General features: G+C 35.6%; 2 protein-coding genes and 1 long non-coding RNA gene across 3 annotated transcripts; all 3 read left to right on the forward strand.

Annotated features, from left to right (window-relative positions):
- The first annotated feature begins 487 nt into the window (after positions 1-487).
- LOC125177904 lies at positions 488-2268 on the forward strand. The gene is made up of 3 exons (XR_007156713.1): positions 488-565; positions 1521-1642; positions 2143-2268. It is a non-coding gene; the product is annotated as an uncharacterized LOC125177904 (long non-coding RNA).
- Positions 2269-3160: 892 nt separating this feature from the next.
- Positions 3161-10454, forward strand: LOC108677555 (alpha-protein kinase 1). Its single transcript, XM_018165784.2, has 6 exons — positions 3161-3178; positions 3934-6478; positions 7155-7285; positions 7792-7935; positions 8130-8282; positions 9303-10454. The coding sequence occupies exons 1-6, from the start codon at positions 3161-3163 to the stop codon at positions 9618-9620; spliced, it is 3309 nt and encodes a 1102-aa protein (XP_018021273.1). The 3' UTR covers positions 9621-10454.
- Positions 10455-16195: 5741 nt separating this feature from the next.
- Positions 16196-19796, forward strand: LOC108677596 (histidine-rich glycoprotein). The gene is made up of 6 exons (XM_018165842.2): positions 16196-16244; positions 17023-17476; positions 18041-18231; positions 18630-18773; positions 19114-19266; positions 19535-19796. Exons 1-6 carry the CDS (start codon positions 16239-16241, stop codon positions 19724-19726), a joined length of 1140 nt encoding a protein of 379 aa, XP_018021331.1. The 5' UTR covers positions 16196-16238; the 3' UTR covers positions 19727-19796.

Raw genomic sequence — 19796 nt, forward strand, 5'->3', positions numbered from 1 at the left:
TCTTCTTGTTTCATACTATGTGTACTAATATTAAAATAGTTTTTACAAATCTATAACAAAGTTTTTTCTAGAATATTGAAGTAGTTTTTTTTCCGACGGTGCATAGTGGAGATGTTGCATTTAGCAAAAGATTTAAAACTTGTAATGGTGCGGAGTTAACAGCTATTTATTTAGTAAAGGTAAACTAGTATACCGGAAGAATCAATATAAAGTTCTGTATTAAGGCACGTATATCCTGCCCGCCATGATAGTACAAAAATGACAGCACTCATAGAAAACGAATTGAGTCAAATTGTACAAATAGAGGCACATTTTCTCACTAACAGCACGAATTTTTGGTTAAAGGCGACATGGATGTGCCCTTTTGCCAGGCTAGACTGGGTCAGGGTGACACGTACACACACACACACTAGTAAAAATTACATCGATATTTAGACAAAATCTCACACATTTCTCTGAGTGCAGGCACGTTTCGCTGCGTTGTCGGAGCTTATCGGACGATCCGGCGACGAAGTAAAGGATCGTAAACCGCTTAACATTGAGGATCTTCTTGCCGAGTCTTCAGGTGCGAGTTAATTTATTGAATGAAAATTTAATTTGTTATAATAATAATCACAATTCATAACCATTTATTGACACATCAATGATTTTTAAAAGTAGAATGCCGCTCTGGTTGCATTATCTCTTAACTTAGATCAAATAACAGCGCAAGGCTATAAGTTATTAGGTTTTGATTATGTTCTTAGGCTACATTTATTTCAGAATGTTTTGTTTAGGTACTTTGTTCAGTTAAATTTTTCCATCATTGCGCTACTTCCTTTCAATAAAATATTTTAATAAATCACACTTTCCCTTTATTCACTTTATTCTTAATTCCGCATTTCGTCTACCAATTCTAAAAAAATGAAGGCAATTGCTTCTGCCTAATCACTCTTAATTTATCCCTACTTTAATAATAATATTTTTTCGAAATTCTAATTTATTTTCAGAATTTTAATTTTTTTCCGAATTTTATTTTTTTTTTCAAATTTAATTTTTTACGTCTATTTTACAATAATTAGTATACTCTTACATCCAGTAATTTTTTCTCATTAAAATTTGTCTCGTTACACTCAAAAAATTAATTAATGGTTATAGTGTCCAGATAGAGACGCACTTTCTGATCAACGGCACGAACAGAGATGGAGACGCACTTTCTTATCAACAGCACGAACAGAGATGGAGACGCACTTTCTTATCAACAGCACGGACAGAGATAGAGACGCACTTTCTTACCAACAGCACGAACAGAGATAGAGACGCACTTTCTTATCAACAGCACGAACAGAGATAGAGACGCACTTTCTTACCAACAGCACGAACAGAGATAGAGGCGCACTTCCTTATCAACAGCTGGAACAGAGATAGAGACGCACTTTTTCCCTTTAGTGGGTCACTATGACTTACACGATGGCAAAAAGTGTATTGCTATTTGAACAAAGTCCCACTCATTATTTTTGTGTATAATTTTGTGCTTACAGGTTACAGCAAGCAGCTCTCGGGCCACAAAAAAGGCCATTCATCTAAGAAGAAGAGCGGCCACAGCGGCGATAGCTTCCACAAAGGCGCCCATCTTAAAGACTACGCAAAACAACACGAAAAAGTGACTTGGAACATTGAAAATTATGAGCAGAAATATTAGTGAAAATTATTAGGGAAAATATTTTTGAAAATTCTAAATAAAAATATTATTGAAATTATATTGAGAGTCGTATTGAAATTTTATTTAAAATGTAATTGATATTATATTGGAAATATTATCAAAATATGTTGAGAATATTATTGGAATTATACTAATTACATTAATATTGAGATTAATATCGAAAATATTTTGAAATATTATTGAAATTATGTTGAAAATAGTATTAAAAGTGAACACAAGGCAAAGGATTCCACTAAAATAAATCAAGTACAATCAAAATTGTGACTCTAAACAAATTCAAATCCAAATGTTTCCACCGTTATAATCCAAATGTAATATTAATTTTAAATAAAGAGTCTCAATAGAGACCGCCTGCTGTTCGCGGGCTGAATTTGAGATTAGGAAAATAATGCTGATGTCACAGAAATTGTTGTATTATTGTATGATCTTTGCCATATTAGAAGCACCACACCGAGAAGGGAAAGAAATACGGTGGTGGTGAGCATAAAGACCATCATGAACATCACTACCACGAGCACGCCGAGGGAAAGAAGGGACATAAGGAAGGGTTCAAAAAACATACGAACAAGGGGCAGAAGAAAAAGGTAATAGAAGAGCTATCATCGACAATATTATGAAATTAATGAGTGTTGCTAAAGGTAGTAGAGGAACTATCATTGACACTGTTATAAAATTTGTCGAGTGATGCTGGAGGAACTTATCTTGTAAGGGTAAACTGAGGTAAGTAGGTACATATGAGTATTTTGAAATTTTAAATAGCAATCACAGAAAGATGAGAGTCTATTGTGAAGTAAATTGTTGTTAAAAATGACTTAAGTAAATGCATGAAGTAATGATTAATTCGTAATTAGTTTTTTTCATAAATGAATTATTGAGTGTGACTGAACTGTTAATTGATCAACTTAATATTCACTGAATGACCATTTACGCATCGAATTTATAGTCGTAAAATTAATCGTAATTCGTAATTAATTACGTTTAATTAATTAATTACATCGTAATTCCAGGCTTTATAAGACTAGCTTCGTGATAGACTCCTACTGATAACAGACCTTATCAATTCCAGGCTTTATAAGACTAGCTTCATGATTAACTCCTACTGATAACAGACCTTATCAATTCCAGGATTCATAAGACCAGCTTCATGATTAACTCCTACTGATTACAGACCTTATCAATTCCAGGCTTTATAGGACCAGCTTCATGATTAACTCCTACTGATATAGTACAGTATGTAGTGATAGTGTGGTGATAGGAAGATAGTATGGTGAAAAAGTGATTCTAAACTATCAGTGATAGTACAGTATGTAGTGATAGTATGGTGAAAAAAATTTAACGTAAAACTGCACATGAGGTTAGGTTAGGTTAGGTTAGGTTAGGTTAGTTGGCATTAATTTACTATAAAATTGGAATAATAAAATGATAGCCTTATTGCAGTGCAGCTGAAAATATTAATTAATGAAAACCGTCGAGGAGGTTTGTCATAGTTAAAAGCTTTAATAAATATATAGAAAAAAACTGAAAGTTTAGAAGATGAGTTTGCATTTATATTTAACTTGCAAGATGAAATGAATTAGAAATTATAAAAAGAGACAAACTAAGAAATAAAGACTGCTTGGACCAGCATGAGTAATGCATTAAAATGAAATAAATGATTCTACAAGTAATTGTTCGGAAGATATTTAATAAATTGATTATAAATGGAGCAAGGCAATGGGGAAAATATGCCAAAAAAGAGAAATAAAGAAAAGCTGGAAATCCATTGCCTTTGTCAATTTTCGTTTGTTTAGTAGCTTTTTTTGTCAACTTTTATTGACGGAGATTATATATTAAAATTTAGATGTCAGAGGAAAGACCAGAAAAATACAGAAAATGATGATCGATATAATCATGCCATGAAACTGATCCCTTGCCTGAAATTAGATGAATTAACGGAAGAAATGTATGGGCAAAAAAGGGTTGAATTCAACATTGGAGTTTCCTTCACGTATTTCAAGTGAATTTATACAGGCTTATTTTTTGTTGCATTATTTGTTCCAGTTAAACAAATACATGATTTTTTTTCTGATATTAACCAATTTTGATTTTTCATGACTTCCTGCTTCGTGCTCGTTTTTTGCGTACATGCTGATTAAAAAAAAATGAAAAATTAAATTTAAATTAAATTAAGAAAGTCAAATTAGAATTTTCCAGAATTTTGTATCGTTAAAAATTCATTAATTTCTTTACAGGCTCTAAAGGAGCATGCCGCCCATGGCGAAAAAGGCCACAGTGACAAGAGCAAAAAACACAAGCACAAGGAAGGAGATTCCAAATCCTTTGGTCACAAGCACCACGAAGACCACCACAAAGCATACGAAGGTAAAGAAGGACATAAGGAGGCCAAAGGAGAGTCTTCAGGACATGGAAAAGGACATGGCCACGGGGATAAAGGGTCCCATAGCGCGCCTGTCAAAAAAATTGTCTCGACTACCGTTTTGAAACCGGCGTCTACGGGAATGAATTCTCCAGCCGTTGCTGAATTAGATGATAAAGTTTCAAAAAGTCCCGTCAAACAAGGGCTTGCCATCAATATCGAGGTTCAGCCTCTGGAACAACATCATCAGCAACAACAATACCTACAAAAACAACAACAACAGCAACAACAAGAACTACAGAAACAACAACAGAATAATCCTCATTTCAATAAGCAGCACCTCGAAAACTTGCAGAAGCTTCAGTTACAACAATTGCTGCTACAGCAGCAACAACAACAGCTTCTCCAGCAACAACAGCAGGCAGAACACGAGAGGTTATTGCAAGCTCAATCACTCAGTGGAGACCTCCAAGCTCAGTCAGCTCAAGAGGTCCCTGTTCCTGTTATAATCTACCAGCCTGGTAGCTCTGGTATATCCACTGCGTTTTCTACCACTCAAGCCTCGGTACCAAATGAATCTTCAACATCTTCCATCTTTTACTTTACCGACACAGCCATGCCACAGAACAATGAAGTCGATACCAAGAGTCGCATTAGGAATGCTCCGACTCCCGAGCCTATTAAAATCATGCATTTGCCGTTGCTTACAGGTTTAAAGCAAACCGACGAGCGGCAGTCAGTAGTTTCATATGCTTCGTTTGAAAAAAGTACAGCACAACCTGCGAACGTGGTCGTCCCTCATGATCGAATTTCCGATCAAAATCCGAACATTGTTCATCGTCAGGTGGTTAGCCATCCTGAAAAGCTAACTTCTGTAAAAGAAGACTTTATTGTGCAGCAGAGCTCGAACGTGTTAGCACACCCCGCTCGTAGCCATGAACTAAGTGAAGATGAGCTGCTTCTGCACTTAATAGGTCCAGATTTTGGAGGTTTTGGCCAAAAACTAAGAAGGAATTCCCACGTCCAAGCGGATGCACAAGAAGTCGTTCAAAATGCTGGAGGTCTATCGAGCCCGGTTCCAACCCCATCGGCGATTCGGTCATTCAACCAAACTATACGTCCAAATATCACCGTGTTTCATCAAGAACTTGACGCAGAACTACCCCAGCAGGCATTAGATAAAGCATTGATTCAAACAAGTGTAGTAACAGCTCCTCTTCCTGAAAATGGTCAAGAAAATCACAATGCCGGTGAACCAAAAGACTCAACTCTACTGAATATTGAAAAGGTATCTAATACTGAGGCTCCTAACCTGGGCAACGATCCGGGAGTTACTCAAGCCCTCTTTGTAAAAACACCATCTGGAGGTGGAACGTCATCCACTAATAAGTCAATTACTGTTTCATTGAATGCTAAGACTCTTAATGATCAAACGGACACCCAAGATAAATTAAACGCTGCAGCTGATGCATTGGCGAAGGCAAATGATAGAAGGGTTCAACAAAATTTGAATGCAATCGTTTTTTCTGGACCATCAAGTTTAGAGGAGCCGACGCATTATCAACAATCGTCTGATACGCGACCGCCATACTTGGTCCAGCGCCAACAGTCCGTTGATAATCAGCAACAACCGGCTGTCCACCAATATCGTCCTAAAATACATCAACAACCAAAAGTCGTGCAACAACAATCCTCGGTTACACATCAGCTGCCAGCGGCTGCTGACGAACATGCATCAAATGTTCCGGAAGAGCCAACTCTTTATGATCATCAGCAATTGAATGCTCAACAACCTCATGCCCGACAGCCTCATGCTCAACAAAATATGCCTATACACCCCTCACCTACTCAATACGCCTCGGATTCTCCACAAGGAGGATTTGAACAACAATCCCAGATTGTACAAAACCAATCACTCGATAATAGCCAGAAAACAAGTTCCCTTAGAAATCAACCTTCTCAAAAACCAGTGATCATATCTGTGCTTGAAAATAGTATTGGTGGAGGCGATTACTCTGCCAACCAGCATATTCAACCTGAAATAGTGTACCAACCAGTTCAAGCCCCCGTTACTCCTACACAAGCTCCAATTTCTGTAGGCCATGAACAACTTCAGCCAGTCGCAAGTTCAGAGCAACCTCAGCCTCATGATGTTCATCCAGCAGCTCAAACCGTTTCTGGTCATGAACAACTTCAACCTAATGTTGGTCATTCAGTTCAGAATAAAATACCGGCTCATATTCAGGATAAAATTGAAAGTGATAATTCTGGCATTGAAGTTAGGGCTAAAGGTGAAAGCCCACAGGCCCTCGGTCCCGTACTGAAGAAAGAAAAAAGTCAACAAGTCTCACTTGTCGTAGGGTCTGAAGAAATAAAACCAGCCTCTTCCGATGGACATGGCCATCCTCACGGGGGAAAAGGTTTGTTCGTTGAAATCGTTATGCAGTAATTTTTTCGATTTTTCTGCAGTAACACATATCAATTTTTTTTACTTACCGCTTACCTATTAATTATTCATGTCTATGACATTTGACAGGTTCGCTGGATATGGACAAACTCCAATTAACTTCAACGAGGTTGTGGTTCCAGTAGCCATTATAGTTTCCACTTTTCGCGTAACTAAAGGAAATAAAATGGCTACTGATAACGGATTATAAAATGCCAAAGCTAAATTAGCCCAGATAACTGGTAATAACGAAGTACTAGTATTTTCGATGGTAGGAAAATAACTTATCCGCAATATAAAAAATAATTCTGATGTAATGATACCAACAATACCAGCAAAAGCTCATGCTGAAAATATAAATCCTATGTTTAATGCACCATAAAATGCTATTCTCAAATTTACACAGATATACAATTATTGTATAATGTTTAGGAAATTCTCTAAAACCGTCGTACAGAGGTATCAATCGTACAATCTGAACGTTATGCGGGAAGCAAATTTTAGTGTTTATGTAGCCATTTTGCCATGATAGAAGTTCACACACGAAAATTATTAATGCATAATATCGTACAGTAATATGATCAATATTGAGTCATTAATGATGAAATAATATCATATTCTCACATTTATAATATTTTATCTCCCATTAGACTACCACGAATCCTCAGGCGCCCAGAAAAAGCTATACAAAGAAGAAGGAACTGAAGCCAGTAAAGGAGGGAAAGAGAAGGAAGGCTTCAAGAAAGAACAGCACAAAGCGCACGACAAGAAGCACCACAAGGTGAAATTTTAGTCAAATTATATGAGAAATACACTGCACTTTTAAATATGTGAATCAAATGGTAAAGCAGCAGCGCAACTGTTTTCTCTTCCTCGGTTTCGTTTTTTACTCTAAACTAAAATATTTATCTTAAATTAATTTTTCTATTAAACCTCGACTTCAGATCTTTCAAAGCACGTGCAAAATATGTTAAAATTATCTTTTGCAGTTTGAAATTCATTTCAATTAGTATTGGGCTCGTTTTAGGCAAGCAGCAGTATTAATGCCTTTTAAGGAATGATTTTCCGGGGGATTTTTAAATATATACCTAAATAATAGCCTTATTTCAATAGCCTCTCAAATACTGAAATACTTGTGATAGCAATATCCTTGAACAATCAATAGTTATTCAACAAATTTCATATTTATATTGAACTTGACGGAAATCTCCCTTTCTATTTGCTGTAATGATTTTTCATACAAAATTTCAATAAAACTGCACCAACTCATGAAAAAAAATTGAACAGAAATTCATCGACAAAGGCGGCAAGAAACATCACGAAAAAGAGCACCAGGAGTCCTATAAAGGCCACTTTAAGAAAGGAAAAAAGGGAAAGAAAGGGCATAAAAAAGGCTCGAAGAAAACATTCAAGAAAGGACATCATGATAAGGTGAGCTAATTGTCTTAATATATTAATTAAAATTATGATCTGAAGTTGTATATAGAAAAATAGTTCAAAATTTTAAATAGTTGTATTTTTAAATTTCGGGAAGTTGTATATAGTTGTCGATGGTTGGTACAAATATTTTATGACGCTAGAATTTTGTTGAATTTTTCAACTAAAAAAAATCCTTTGTTCAACAGGGTTCAAAAACGCATCACCACACCAAAATTTACTCCAAAAAGAAAGATTATTACGACGAAAATGACATGAAAAAACATTTTCAGTCGCATGAGAACTTCGACTCGCTCTTTGACAAGCATAAAAAAGGCTACAAAAAATCCGGTGGCTTCTCTGTAAGTATTGTTTGGCTATAAGTGGGATTTATTAAAATACCTTGAGTATCTGCCATGGACATTAAATATATTAAATATTTGTGATAGAAAAGGGTGATTTCAGGATCCATCTTGAATCGGTCTAATATCTCAATTCGTAAATAATAACACAAAAGATATTTATGAAATGAGTATATTAAAACAAATAAGTTTGAATGGTTAATCAGCTGTGGACAATTACACTATTCATAGCTACGACATCCGTCTTCCGCTGTTTCCAGATATTATTTTTACCACGAACAATTTTTTGTATAATATTTGTGAAATATTTACATTTACATTATTTACAAATATTTACTATACCAATATTTGTGAAATGTACACAATTTTCGCTTATAAAATCTTGCTAAAAATTACAACGTATATCGATTTCTCCATTGTAGTCATTGTGAATATCCAACGATAGCAGAGAAAACGGAAACGAACTTAATTTAGTTATTAATTCATATAACCGGAAGTCTTAATTGGATTTATTAGTTATTATAACGTCGCAATAATAAATTTTGTGACGCAGTTGAAAAATAACTATTTCTGATTTGCATCGTTATCTCAGTTTGAAAATGGTTATGTGATAATCCGCATGATTTAGTTGATTAAAAATTGATAAATGGTCCAATTGGATCCGCGAAGAAATTAAAAAAATTCATTTTATTTTACTTAACAAATTTAAGAATTTAAATTAAAAAAGAAATTTAAATTTTAAAATTAGCATGCCTGAAATATTTTTCTAATTTATGTTAAATAAATTTTAATTGTAGTGACAATTTATTGTAAAAAAATTTCATTTATTGTCATGACAATTAATTATTATTATTATTTAATTAATTTGCAAAGGCTGAATTAATTTTTGCGGGGGTTTACTATAATCAATATGAGGAATATAGAAATTATTTAATTCATTTTTTTTAAATTTGACCAAGTTGGATCGTGGGGAATTAATTGGCATTTTACTAATTTAATTAGCATGATTTTTTATGACAGGGCGAGAAGCATCACAAATCGTTTGGTGATTCGAAGCACCACGGCACCAAAAAGTCTCGCACTCACCACAACAAACACAAAAAAGGTCACGGAAAGAAGAACATCTTCGACAATTTTCACGATTTCGACCACAAGAAAATTCATCACTCGAGTAACCACAGTCCCAAGTCATCACACGACTACTTCAGTGATGGTTTTCATCATGAATCTGGCGGTCATCACAACCATCATCACGGCTTCACTGACTTGGGTTCTCATCATCACAAGTTCAGCGGCAGCAATAATGTTGAGAACATCATTAAAAAAATGAGTGGGTGATTAAATATCTTATCACTTGACATAAAAAATGTTGCAATAGTGATGACAATTCGCTAAACAGACGATCATTTAATCTATTTTCACAGATAATCACCATGATTTGTGCTTGAAGTGAATGAAGTGATGAAGAAAATGGCGAGAGTGTGAATTTCACCGCATAAAATTCATTTACGAAAGATCGAATAACGATTATTATATCAGAGTGTGATGAAGCCGATGTTAGTGGTTCAACGTCACCACTGTAAAAGGAACCCGAATTCTTCAACATTTTCAAATTTCGAGTTTTTCGTATACCGATCCGACGACATACTTACGATACGATAATTATTAAATATATTACGTTATTACACCGATTAATTAAAGAGAAACGAATTGCGACGAAACTTTAATAATTTCTTCAATTACTCAAGTCGTGGATATTTGCCGCCATTGCTGAACGTAATTTTGCTCTGTTGTTCTATTCCTGACATAGTAAATTTTTTGGGGTATTTAGTAAGGCTTGTGCAGAATTATCAATTACTTTCATTTTACACATTTTGAATTACATGCTTACTTCCTTGTTAGCAATTCTAAGTTAGGACTTATTAAAATTTTGAACGTTGTGACCACTTTTTTGATTGATGAAAATTTTTGAAAGCTAAGATCTACATGAAAAAGCGCCCACATTTGATCTAATTACACACGTCCGATTAACTTAGTAATTGTTAAGAACTTTGTTAAATAAATTCTCTATTTCTATTCGATATCTTAGTTTTTGCGACACCTATAGGCGCCGTTCTGGAATTCTTTGTCTCATCGTGCTATTAATAATTAAAATGGCGTCTTAATTCTTCTAAACTTTTTTATATTATCTCATTTTTCGAAATGATTCAATTTAATCTCGTATACCATCAAATCTTTATCATTTGTCACAATTGATTAGCAATATAATCTTTTTTTTTCTCTAACCCAATTGCGCAAGTAATTACTCCTACTTTCTATTGTGTTTCACGGTTATGAAGTCTAATGGTAAGTTGAAAAGTCTTAATATTTATCTATTATTCTATGACTTAGTCTCTGTTGAAATGCCTAGACCAACTATTGGTAGTTCTTAAACCTAATTAAAGTTTTCTTTATTATGAATTTGTTGTAGTGTAGTGGCTGCCCGAGCATTTGCTGTTGTGTTATTGTTTCAAGAAATATAAAAAAAAACATAATTTGCCTTGAATTTCAATAATTAACATCCTTTTTGGTCATTTTTTAGCATAATAAGTTACTTAGTAATATATCCCACATTTGTAGATAAAAATTGTAATAAATTACAGAGTATAATATTTTAAATGGGTGCATGTCCAAATGCAAGCTTCTCGCTTTAATAGCGCCCACGTTGTAAATTACAGCGCGAATTTCTTGTATTGCATTCGTGCATCTGAAGAAATTTAGCGAATATACATGTATGAATATTGAATGAGCAAATCAAAAATTTCAAGAAGCAAATAAATTTTTTCAAGATGATTAATTTCGCGAGAGTTTGAAACTCTTTTCAGTGCATCACTAGAGTAGAAATAAAGACTACTCTAGTGCACGACTTGAGTGCATAACACAAAATTGAGTGCATAGCACAAAATTGAGGGCATAGCACAAAATTGAGTGCATAGCACAAAATTGAGGGCATGACACAAAATTGAGTTCATAACACACAAAGGAATAGAACAAAATTCCATCATTCGGAGTAACCTTATTTAAACCTGCTACTATTATCCTAGAGAACACAATCAATTTAGTTTGGCTTGTATAAGCTACTACATTCTTCAGGAATTATCTCACGGATAATCGATCCTGGGAAACGCAGGACTAATCTGCTAGTCTTATATAAAGGTGGAAGAAATGATCAAGTTCATTTTTATGCCGATAAATCATAATTTTGGCAACAAATAGTAGATTGATTTTACTTTGAAAATTAATTAGTTTAACGACACGTTGCAATTTGCCGAACAAATTTCTTATTTAACATTAAACTCTAATGAATTTATTAGAAATGTTGTAGAAAGTTTCATGATCTTTTAAAATCATAGAATTTAATGGAAATTTTCAAGCGCATAACCTTCTACTTGTATTGCCCGTCAATATTTTTTCCTTCAATGAATATTCGGAAATTCATTTGTAACTATATGAAAAAATTAGTTTCAAACTTCTTGGTTAGTTTTAATAGGATAATATGGTGACAAATACATCATGTTGTGAGCATTAGCTCAATTTCCTCAGATGTTACATCCATTGATACTTTCGAAATTTGTACTCAATACGAAAAAGTGAAATTTCTTGGACAGTTTTAACGGTATTATATAGCATTAAATTTTCAATGTTGTGAGCATTAGCCTCCGTTTCCCCAGCTCGCGGGCTTCCCCTTCAACCTCCATTGTCTTGCAGCCGAACAAAGACATTCGGTCTCCGACTTTGAACGCTTCGAATCCACCCACATTTTTGCGGTCAAGTTTTTGATCAGAAAACATTTGAGGTCGCTCCACCCATGACTGCAAATACTCTGTATATCTGTGAACATCTGATTTGTACATCTATTTTGCTTTATTAGAAACATAAACATATTTATCTGTGATTTGTTCTTAAATAATTTAAATGAATTATGGGAGTGTGATTTATTCCGAAAAATATTGGAATATATACAAATGTGTAGCCTGATAGTTTAAGTTATGATTGTTTGTACCAACTGACCCCGCCGAAAAAAATTGAAGCAAAAATAATGTAATAATTGATTTTTTTATGCAATAGCTGACCTGAACTAGATGAGCATTAAACGTTATGATTGGCGAAGGAAACTGAATAAGGTGAGACTGAGTTTAAAAATTGTGAGTTACGATGACTGTATATTCATATGAATGTAAATCATGAAATAAGGAACTTGAAATAAAAAAATAATTTAATTTAAAAGGAAACTGCGTCAATTACCGAATAAGTAGTTACGAAACTGTTCGACTGAGGGGTTTTTACAAATATTTACGAACAAATGTCGCTGTATCCTGCCAATATTAAGTGTACTGAGGCAACTTTCGGAAATTAAATTAAAAATCAACAAACTTACTCGCTCAATATTTTATTCGCAAACATAGAAAGAATTACGAGAAAACAAAAATTCTTATTGACTGAATTTTTCAATTATATTTAAAATAGTTCCTTTTTGTGACTAACATATTTTTTTACACAAACATTGAATCGATGAGTAATCGACAAATAAAGTACAAATCAAATAACTCAAGCATTTTCACAGCGCATTATATTAACGAACCAACAATAAAAACTAGGATCCAAAGTCAGATTTTCCGTTGCATTAAGACTCACTCATTGAGCGACATATTTTCTCTGCACATTCCAGCTCAAGTCATTGTCTTGGTAACTCAATGAGGCATACATTCTTCTTTTTATTTATTTACAGGTCACAAGCTCGGCCAAACCCAGCCACGATGACCTCGGCGGTCGCTAAAGCAAAACCTGTCACGGCCCGCGCGCCACAAACCGACGTGTGACGCTAGGCAGCTGCGGCCTTCGCGTGCAGGTCTACACTCAAAGAAATAAGAAAATTTTGTCTTATATTCTTAGAGGACAGCGATATAGGACAGCGATATAGGACAGCGATATAGGACAGCGATATAGGACAGCGATATAGGACTGCGATATAGAACAGCGATATAGGATAGCGATATTGGACTGCGATGTACGTTTAGGATTACTTGGGTCACCCTGTCCCAGTTGGGCAAGAGAAAATGCAATATCAGTGCTACTTCTGCTCACTGATCGTGCTGTAAGAAAATGTTTTAGGACAACATGACCTATTCATTGTTCTGAGTATAGTGATCACTCTGACGGAGGTTATAACTTTGTTCACAGGCAGTGAAATATAAATTATTTGAAGGCTGTTACTAATCAGTGGCTGGAAGGCTGTTACTAATAAGTTATTCGAAGGCTGTTACTAATCAGTGATTGGAAGGCTGTTACTAATTCATTGATTATATTATATTCAACGGGGTCATTGTTATGAAACAACGGCTTCGACTTTCTCGCGAGTCATACACGATCAATAGTCAACGGAAGTAAATCAGTTATGGTATTGAGATGGTAAATTTGATGGTAAATGAATGAGAGACAAGCCAATAGGTTTGATTTTGACACAGATTTGTTCAGCCGCTACCAGTTTCAAACATATAGAAACATTTACCCATTGCTTGATCGTCTAAATAAATTCATTCGTTCTAAATAAAATCTGCCAGCAAATTCTAAATCGAAATTATTCGATTTTCCAATGCAGCTTGAAATGATAATTTGTTATTCAATTTCAGACATGAATAAATTAAGATACATATAAACACAAAAATCCAAACAAAACTTTAATTGGGACAATAATAAAATAAGGACGGTTTATATTTATAAATCGTCACCGGCAAACCTTCACGTATTGAAAAGGTGATGAAATTTCATGTCTTTGATGTAATTAAAGGTTGCAGTCATCACGAATATCATATACTGCATTCTAAAGTTAATGCAATATTCTAGCGATCAAGCTTACAGTGTAACTGATATAGATCCTCCTGATATAGATCATGTTACAATGTAGCTGATATAGATCAGGTTACAGTGCAGCTGATATAGATCAGGTTACAGTACAGCTGATATAGATCATGTTACAGTGCAGCTGATATAGATCATGTTACAGTGCAGCTGATATAGATCATGTTACAATGCAGCTGATATAGATCTTACTGATATAGTGTGCAGCTGATATATATATCATGTTACAGTGCAGCTGATATAGATCACGTTACAGTGCAGCTGATATAGATCATGTTACAGTGCAGCTGACATAGATCATGTTACAGTGCAGCTGATATAGATCGTATGTGCAGGCAAACGTTGAGCAACGTCATCTACGCGACGAGACTGCTTATGCCTCTACCATAGCAAGACAATGGTTCTTTTCGGGCGTGGTAGTAATTTTTTGCTATGTTCTTCCATGCACAAAACCAGCACGTTCGGCGTCCACTAAGTGTGCGCGCGCTCAGCCGCGCCTAATACATGGGCCTGTGACGTCAGGCAGAATATGCGTGCCAGTACAAGTTCCTTCAGCCAAAAAAACTGATGAATTGAAAACATCGAAAGTCAAGTAAAACTTTTTATTATTCGTCAATATCGTCTTATTCGTCAGTTTCGTCTTATTCGGCAATATCGTAATTTACTTCTTATTTTGGTGTAAGTAAATTTTAAAAAGAATGAAGGAAGAACATATAAGTTGAAGAATGTATTTAATTTTACTTCATTGAAGATAGTATAAAAATGCTCAGAAAAGATGGCATTGAATGCATTTGTAATACTATTTTTGCTCATGGAACCTAATATTAAATACACATCTGTAAAATATTCCATTAATTTAAATAATCTGAAATGAATTATCATTATATATATAGATTTACAAGCTTCCATGAGTCACCGAATATCGGGTAGATTCGACCACAAGGGCCACTTTAGGCCTGCTCCTCGAGTTACTCCTCTAAATTGAGCTGTCGAGGCGTCACGCGCAGCCAATATCCTGACCTCAGGATCTTGCCGAGCCTCAGCGATGTACTGTCCTACTGTTGTGTCGGAGGTATGCAGCTTACCCTACCATTTGATGAAATTATTGATCTCTAACATGGCTTTTAAATAGGGCGAAAATAAATTCAGACAGGACGAGTTGTAGAGTATGAAAAAGACAAGAAATAATCACCTAGAATTAACGACTGTACATGAAATAATGGATACACCATTATAATCCATTAGTGTCAGTGCTTTGAAGAAGACTAAAATATATAAAGGTCACACTATAGCTGAGTTAACGAATACGTCGTCGGTAATTTAATTTTTCGAGGGTCGCTTCCCAGCAGCCGAAGTAACAAAATACATGTGCAGGTGGTTGAATCTTTCAGGAGTCGACACCCAGTAGCCGAAGCATCAAAATACAGTGCAGGTGGTTGAATCTTTCAAGAGTCAGTACCTAATAGCCGAAGCAACAAAATTAATGAGCAGGCGGTAGAATCTATATCAAGAGTCGACACCCAGTAGCCGAAGTTACGAAATACCCGTTAGCGTTGATGGTAGAACGTTCAGATGTTGCTCACTTGTTAGCTGGGGAAAACTCAACAATATGGCTGATAAACTATAAATAATAATGACGAAGAAACTGAATGAATGTAGCAGTAATTTAGTTAGTCTATTTGAAGTTCTGATAGACTATCTAATCCGCATTGCATTGGTATAACGAATTGTACACCATTCCAAATCAGGATACTTTCGGTCAAAAAGATTACCGAGTGTAACGGATATGAACCTGTGATAGTACTGACACATTTCATTGAGGAAACTTGAACCAAAATGTTCTCCTTCAGTGACCTCACGCTCGGGTTTTTACTTTAGGTTTATCAAGGCAGTCTTAGTGCCTGTGTAAGGCCGGTTATTGGCGTCATGTTGAAGGCTACCGCCAGTACTGGCCCCGCCCTGACCGGGCTATATAAGGATACGGTCTGCCAGAACAAGTCATTCAGTCTCCGGACTCCAGCACCTAATCTTGTGCTTTATCAGCTCTCTACAAGCATCATGCGGGTACGTGGAAACGTGTCTTTGAATAATAATCTAAAATATGAACATAATAATAAGAATACATGGATGGAAATTAATATAGCTGGTGAATAATTTCATTAATTAACCGCTGTCGAATGCCACGGTAACGTCGTGGTTAACATTGGTATCTGTTTTTTCGAATGTTCGGTACATAAACAGGGGTAACGATGCAATTAGCATTGATGGTAGAATGACAGGTAGGATTCTTGCTACACTTATTAATGATCCACACACAACTTATTGGGAAGAAATAATCATTATTTTTAATAATAGGAATGACCTAATTATTATTGATAGAATTAATTATACAAGAAAGATGAAAGTAATAAGCATAATACTAGTGAAAGTTGAATCTTTTGAAACCTGTGAGCTGAGATATTATTTGAATTAAGAATTAGAACCAAAATGAGAGCACCGGTAATAATTTGAAGAAAAATATTAACCGTAAAACAAAATGAAGTCTAGAAATGGAGAAAGAAGAATCGGTACTACATTTTGTATGTAGTACAAAAAAAATATATTTCCCTACTGTCAAACATTTGAATGGGGAATTACACAAATTTCGTTCACCAACGCTAGAAAGCAAAATAGTATAGCTAGTTACAGCGTTACTAATACTACAGCGTTAACTGATATCAACAATAAGCAACTATTGTTTTATTTAAAACTTCATAAATTTTCTAGAATATTCTTCAATTTTTTTCAGTTATCTGTTTTCTTTTGTTATTTATTAATAATATCAATGATTTTTCATTTTCAGTTATTTATTGTGTTCTTCGTTGTGGGCTTTGCCGTCTGCCAAGCCCAGGCGCCTCTGAGCTCCTTGCTGCAGAAGAAGCAAGCCCAAGCCCAAAAGCCCCTTTCTCCAGCCCCAGTTACCGAGGCTCAGCCAAATAAAAAGCTTACTGATGCTACTAAACCTACACAGAATGGAAACCAAAATAATCCTCAACCTGTACCTGTCTTGCCATTGGCTGCCGGAAAAGGCGCTAAAATACCATCGGCCAATCAAAAATCTCAACAAAAACCTCAGGAATCTCAGGTAAACAAACAAGGATCCTTGCCTAACAAGCAAGGTTCTGGTACGCCTTTATCCGCAACAAACAATAAACAAGTCCCCCAAAAAGCAGATCAAGAGCAAGAGGAACAGCAAGCCGCTGCATCTATTCAACACTTCAGCGTCGTTGAGGCTGATCTGGATGCCGCTGCTACAGGTTGGTTATGAGAATATATATTAAGCTGACTTTTTCGAGCTCAGTTTATGTCAAATATATTAGAGTCACTCGATTGCTCTAAATATATTAGAGTCACTCGATTGCTATATTAGAGTCACTCGATTGCTCTCGATCACAAATTCACGAAATTTAAAATAAAAAATATTCCCATATCTTTATAGAAAATGGTTATATAGTCAAGCTTTATTTTCGAACTGACGATTGAGCACCGATTACCTGGCAAGGTTATTCAATACTTTCCAAAAGTTCAGTTAAAACTTGTGCAGTAGATTTTATTTTTTTTAGAACTTCGTTTGACTTTTTACTCTTTATTTCCATATAATATAGAAATCATATATGCAAGCAAATTATTCAGCTATTCAATTGAGTTATACTGATTTTTCTTCAATACCTCGTTTTCCACACATATTAAGCCCAATGTTCATGAAAATAAAATGTCGATTCAATACTTTTGTATTAAACGTTCTCCAAATTTTGGGTGTCACGTTCTCAAAATGTGGAAAGGGGTAACCGTTCAATTAAAATTATAAAAAAATTCACCAGGTTTCGGAGGTCACGGTTTTGGTTTCGGCCACGGCGGTCTCCACGGCCACGGAGGCCACCACGGTCATCACCACGGTGATCACCACAGCAGTCACCATCATGGCCACGGCCACAAAGGCCACCACGGCCACCACGACAATCACGGCCATCACGGCCACAGCCAAGGAAGCTTCGGCAAACACCACAACGCTGTGAGTTTAATTAACTCATTTAATGTTGTAGGTTTTTCGGGAAATTTGCAGAAATTTTTCGATGGAATTAACATCCAATTTCAAATAACTTTTGAACAATTATTAAAGAATGAGACCTGGTTCGAAGAAATACTAAGTTTTACACTATAAGCTTCAACATCACAACTTTCTGTAAAAGTTATGCTATTAAAAATGTCATGATTGCGATTTTTCAACGTTAATACATTTTTTTGAAACTGATTTGAAAGTTTACTTTTCAAGCATCAACACTTCAATCCTCAACAAATTTTTTGTTTTTTTTTTTTTCAAACAAATACACATTTCAATATTATAAATATACTAAGGCCTTCCAGTTTTACTGACAAACGCCTTTTTTGTTTATTTCTTCACCGCATCAGGGATTCCACGATAAAGGCGGTAAGGACTTCGGAGGACATCACCACAACGCTCACCACCACGGCCATCACAACGCTGGACAGCAAGGCCACAAAGGCCATCATCACGGATCTAAAGGACACCATAACAAAGGACACAAGAATAATGTAAGAACTAAATTGAGTTAACCTTAAAATGAAGTCGTAATCCCGTCAAAGCAATCATAATAAATGCAAGACCATGCCTGTTTTAATGCATTTTTGCAATAAAAATTTATAACTTGTTTCTTGCTTCACTTGAAGTCTTCAAGAACATCTACCACACAACAAAGATTTTAATATAATACATGTTTTCAGTCTTCATGGCTTCAAGAACGTCTACCACATCAGGAAAATTCTTGTTTTCACTTCCTAGGAGTTTAAGAACATCGTATTCACAATCACGAGGTTTCAAGAACTTCTTGCCCACGTAAGATTGTAGACTTTCATTATTTTATCTCACTCTCAGGGCTTCAAAAACGTCTACCACAAGGAAGAGTTTGGCCAGAACAAGAAGTTCTATGACGAGAGCGACCACAAATCTTTCCACAGCGACCACGATGGCTTCGACGCCTTCTTCAAAGGCCACAAGGGCGGCAGCTTTGATGGCGGAAGCTTTAAGGTGAGTCTAGTTAAGCGATTTGAATTTAGCTTTTTTTGCAACAGTAGGAAGCGAACATTTAAGAAAAGAAGATTTTTCCGGAACGGAACTTATTTTTTGGTGTTTTTAATAAGTCGCCAAAGTTTCAGTCGCTCGTGTGCATGCGGATAAAGTTAATTTTTTGCGTAAAAAAGATTTCTCTTTTTGGATCGCGCACCTGACTGTACTGCATGTAGTTAATGGTGCCACATTTGTTTGTGCTTCTGACACACCTGTTTATGTACACCAGGGCGGCAAGCACCACTCAGCACATGGCGACAAAGGCCACCACGCTCATGGCCATCACCACAACGACCATAAAGGCCACAAAGGCTCCTTTGGTGACCATGGCCATCACGGATTCGATGAGAGTTTTGGACACAAAGGCGGACATCACTCTGGCCATCACGGTGGCTTTGATGATCACCATGATATATATTAACTTTATTATTGATATAACGACGAACTCAAACCCGAATGACAGGAAATTCACTCCGCTATGTTCATCACAA

Source organism: Hyalella azteca, unplaced genomic scaffold, assembly GCF_000764305.2.
Source record: "Hyalella azteca isolate HAZT.00-mixed unplaced genomic scaffold, Hazt_2.0.2 contig5529, whole genome shotgun sequence".
Lineage (NCBI taxonomy): Eukaryota > Metazoa > Arthropoda > Malacostraca > Amphipoda > Hyalellidae > Hyalella > Hyalella azteca.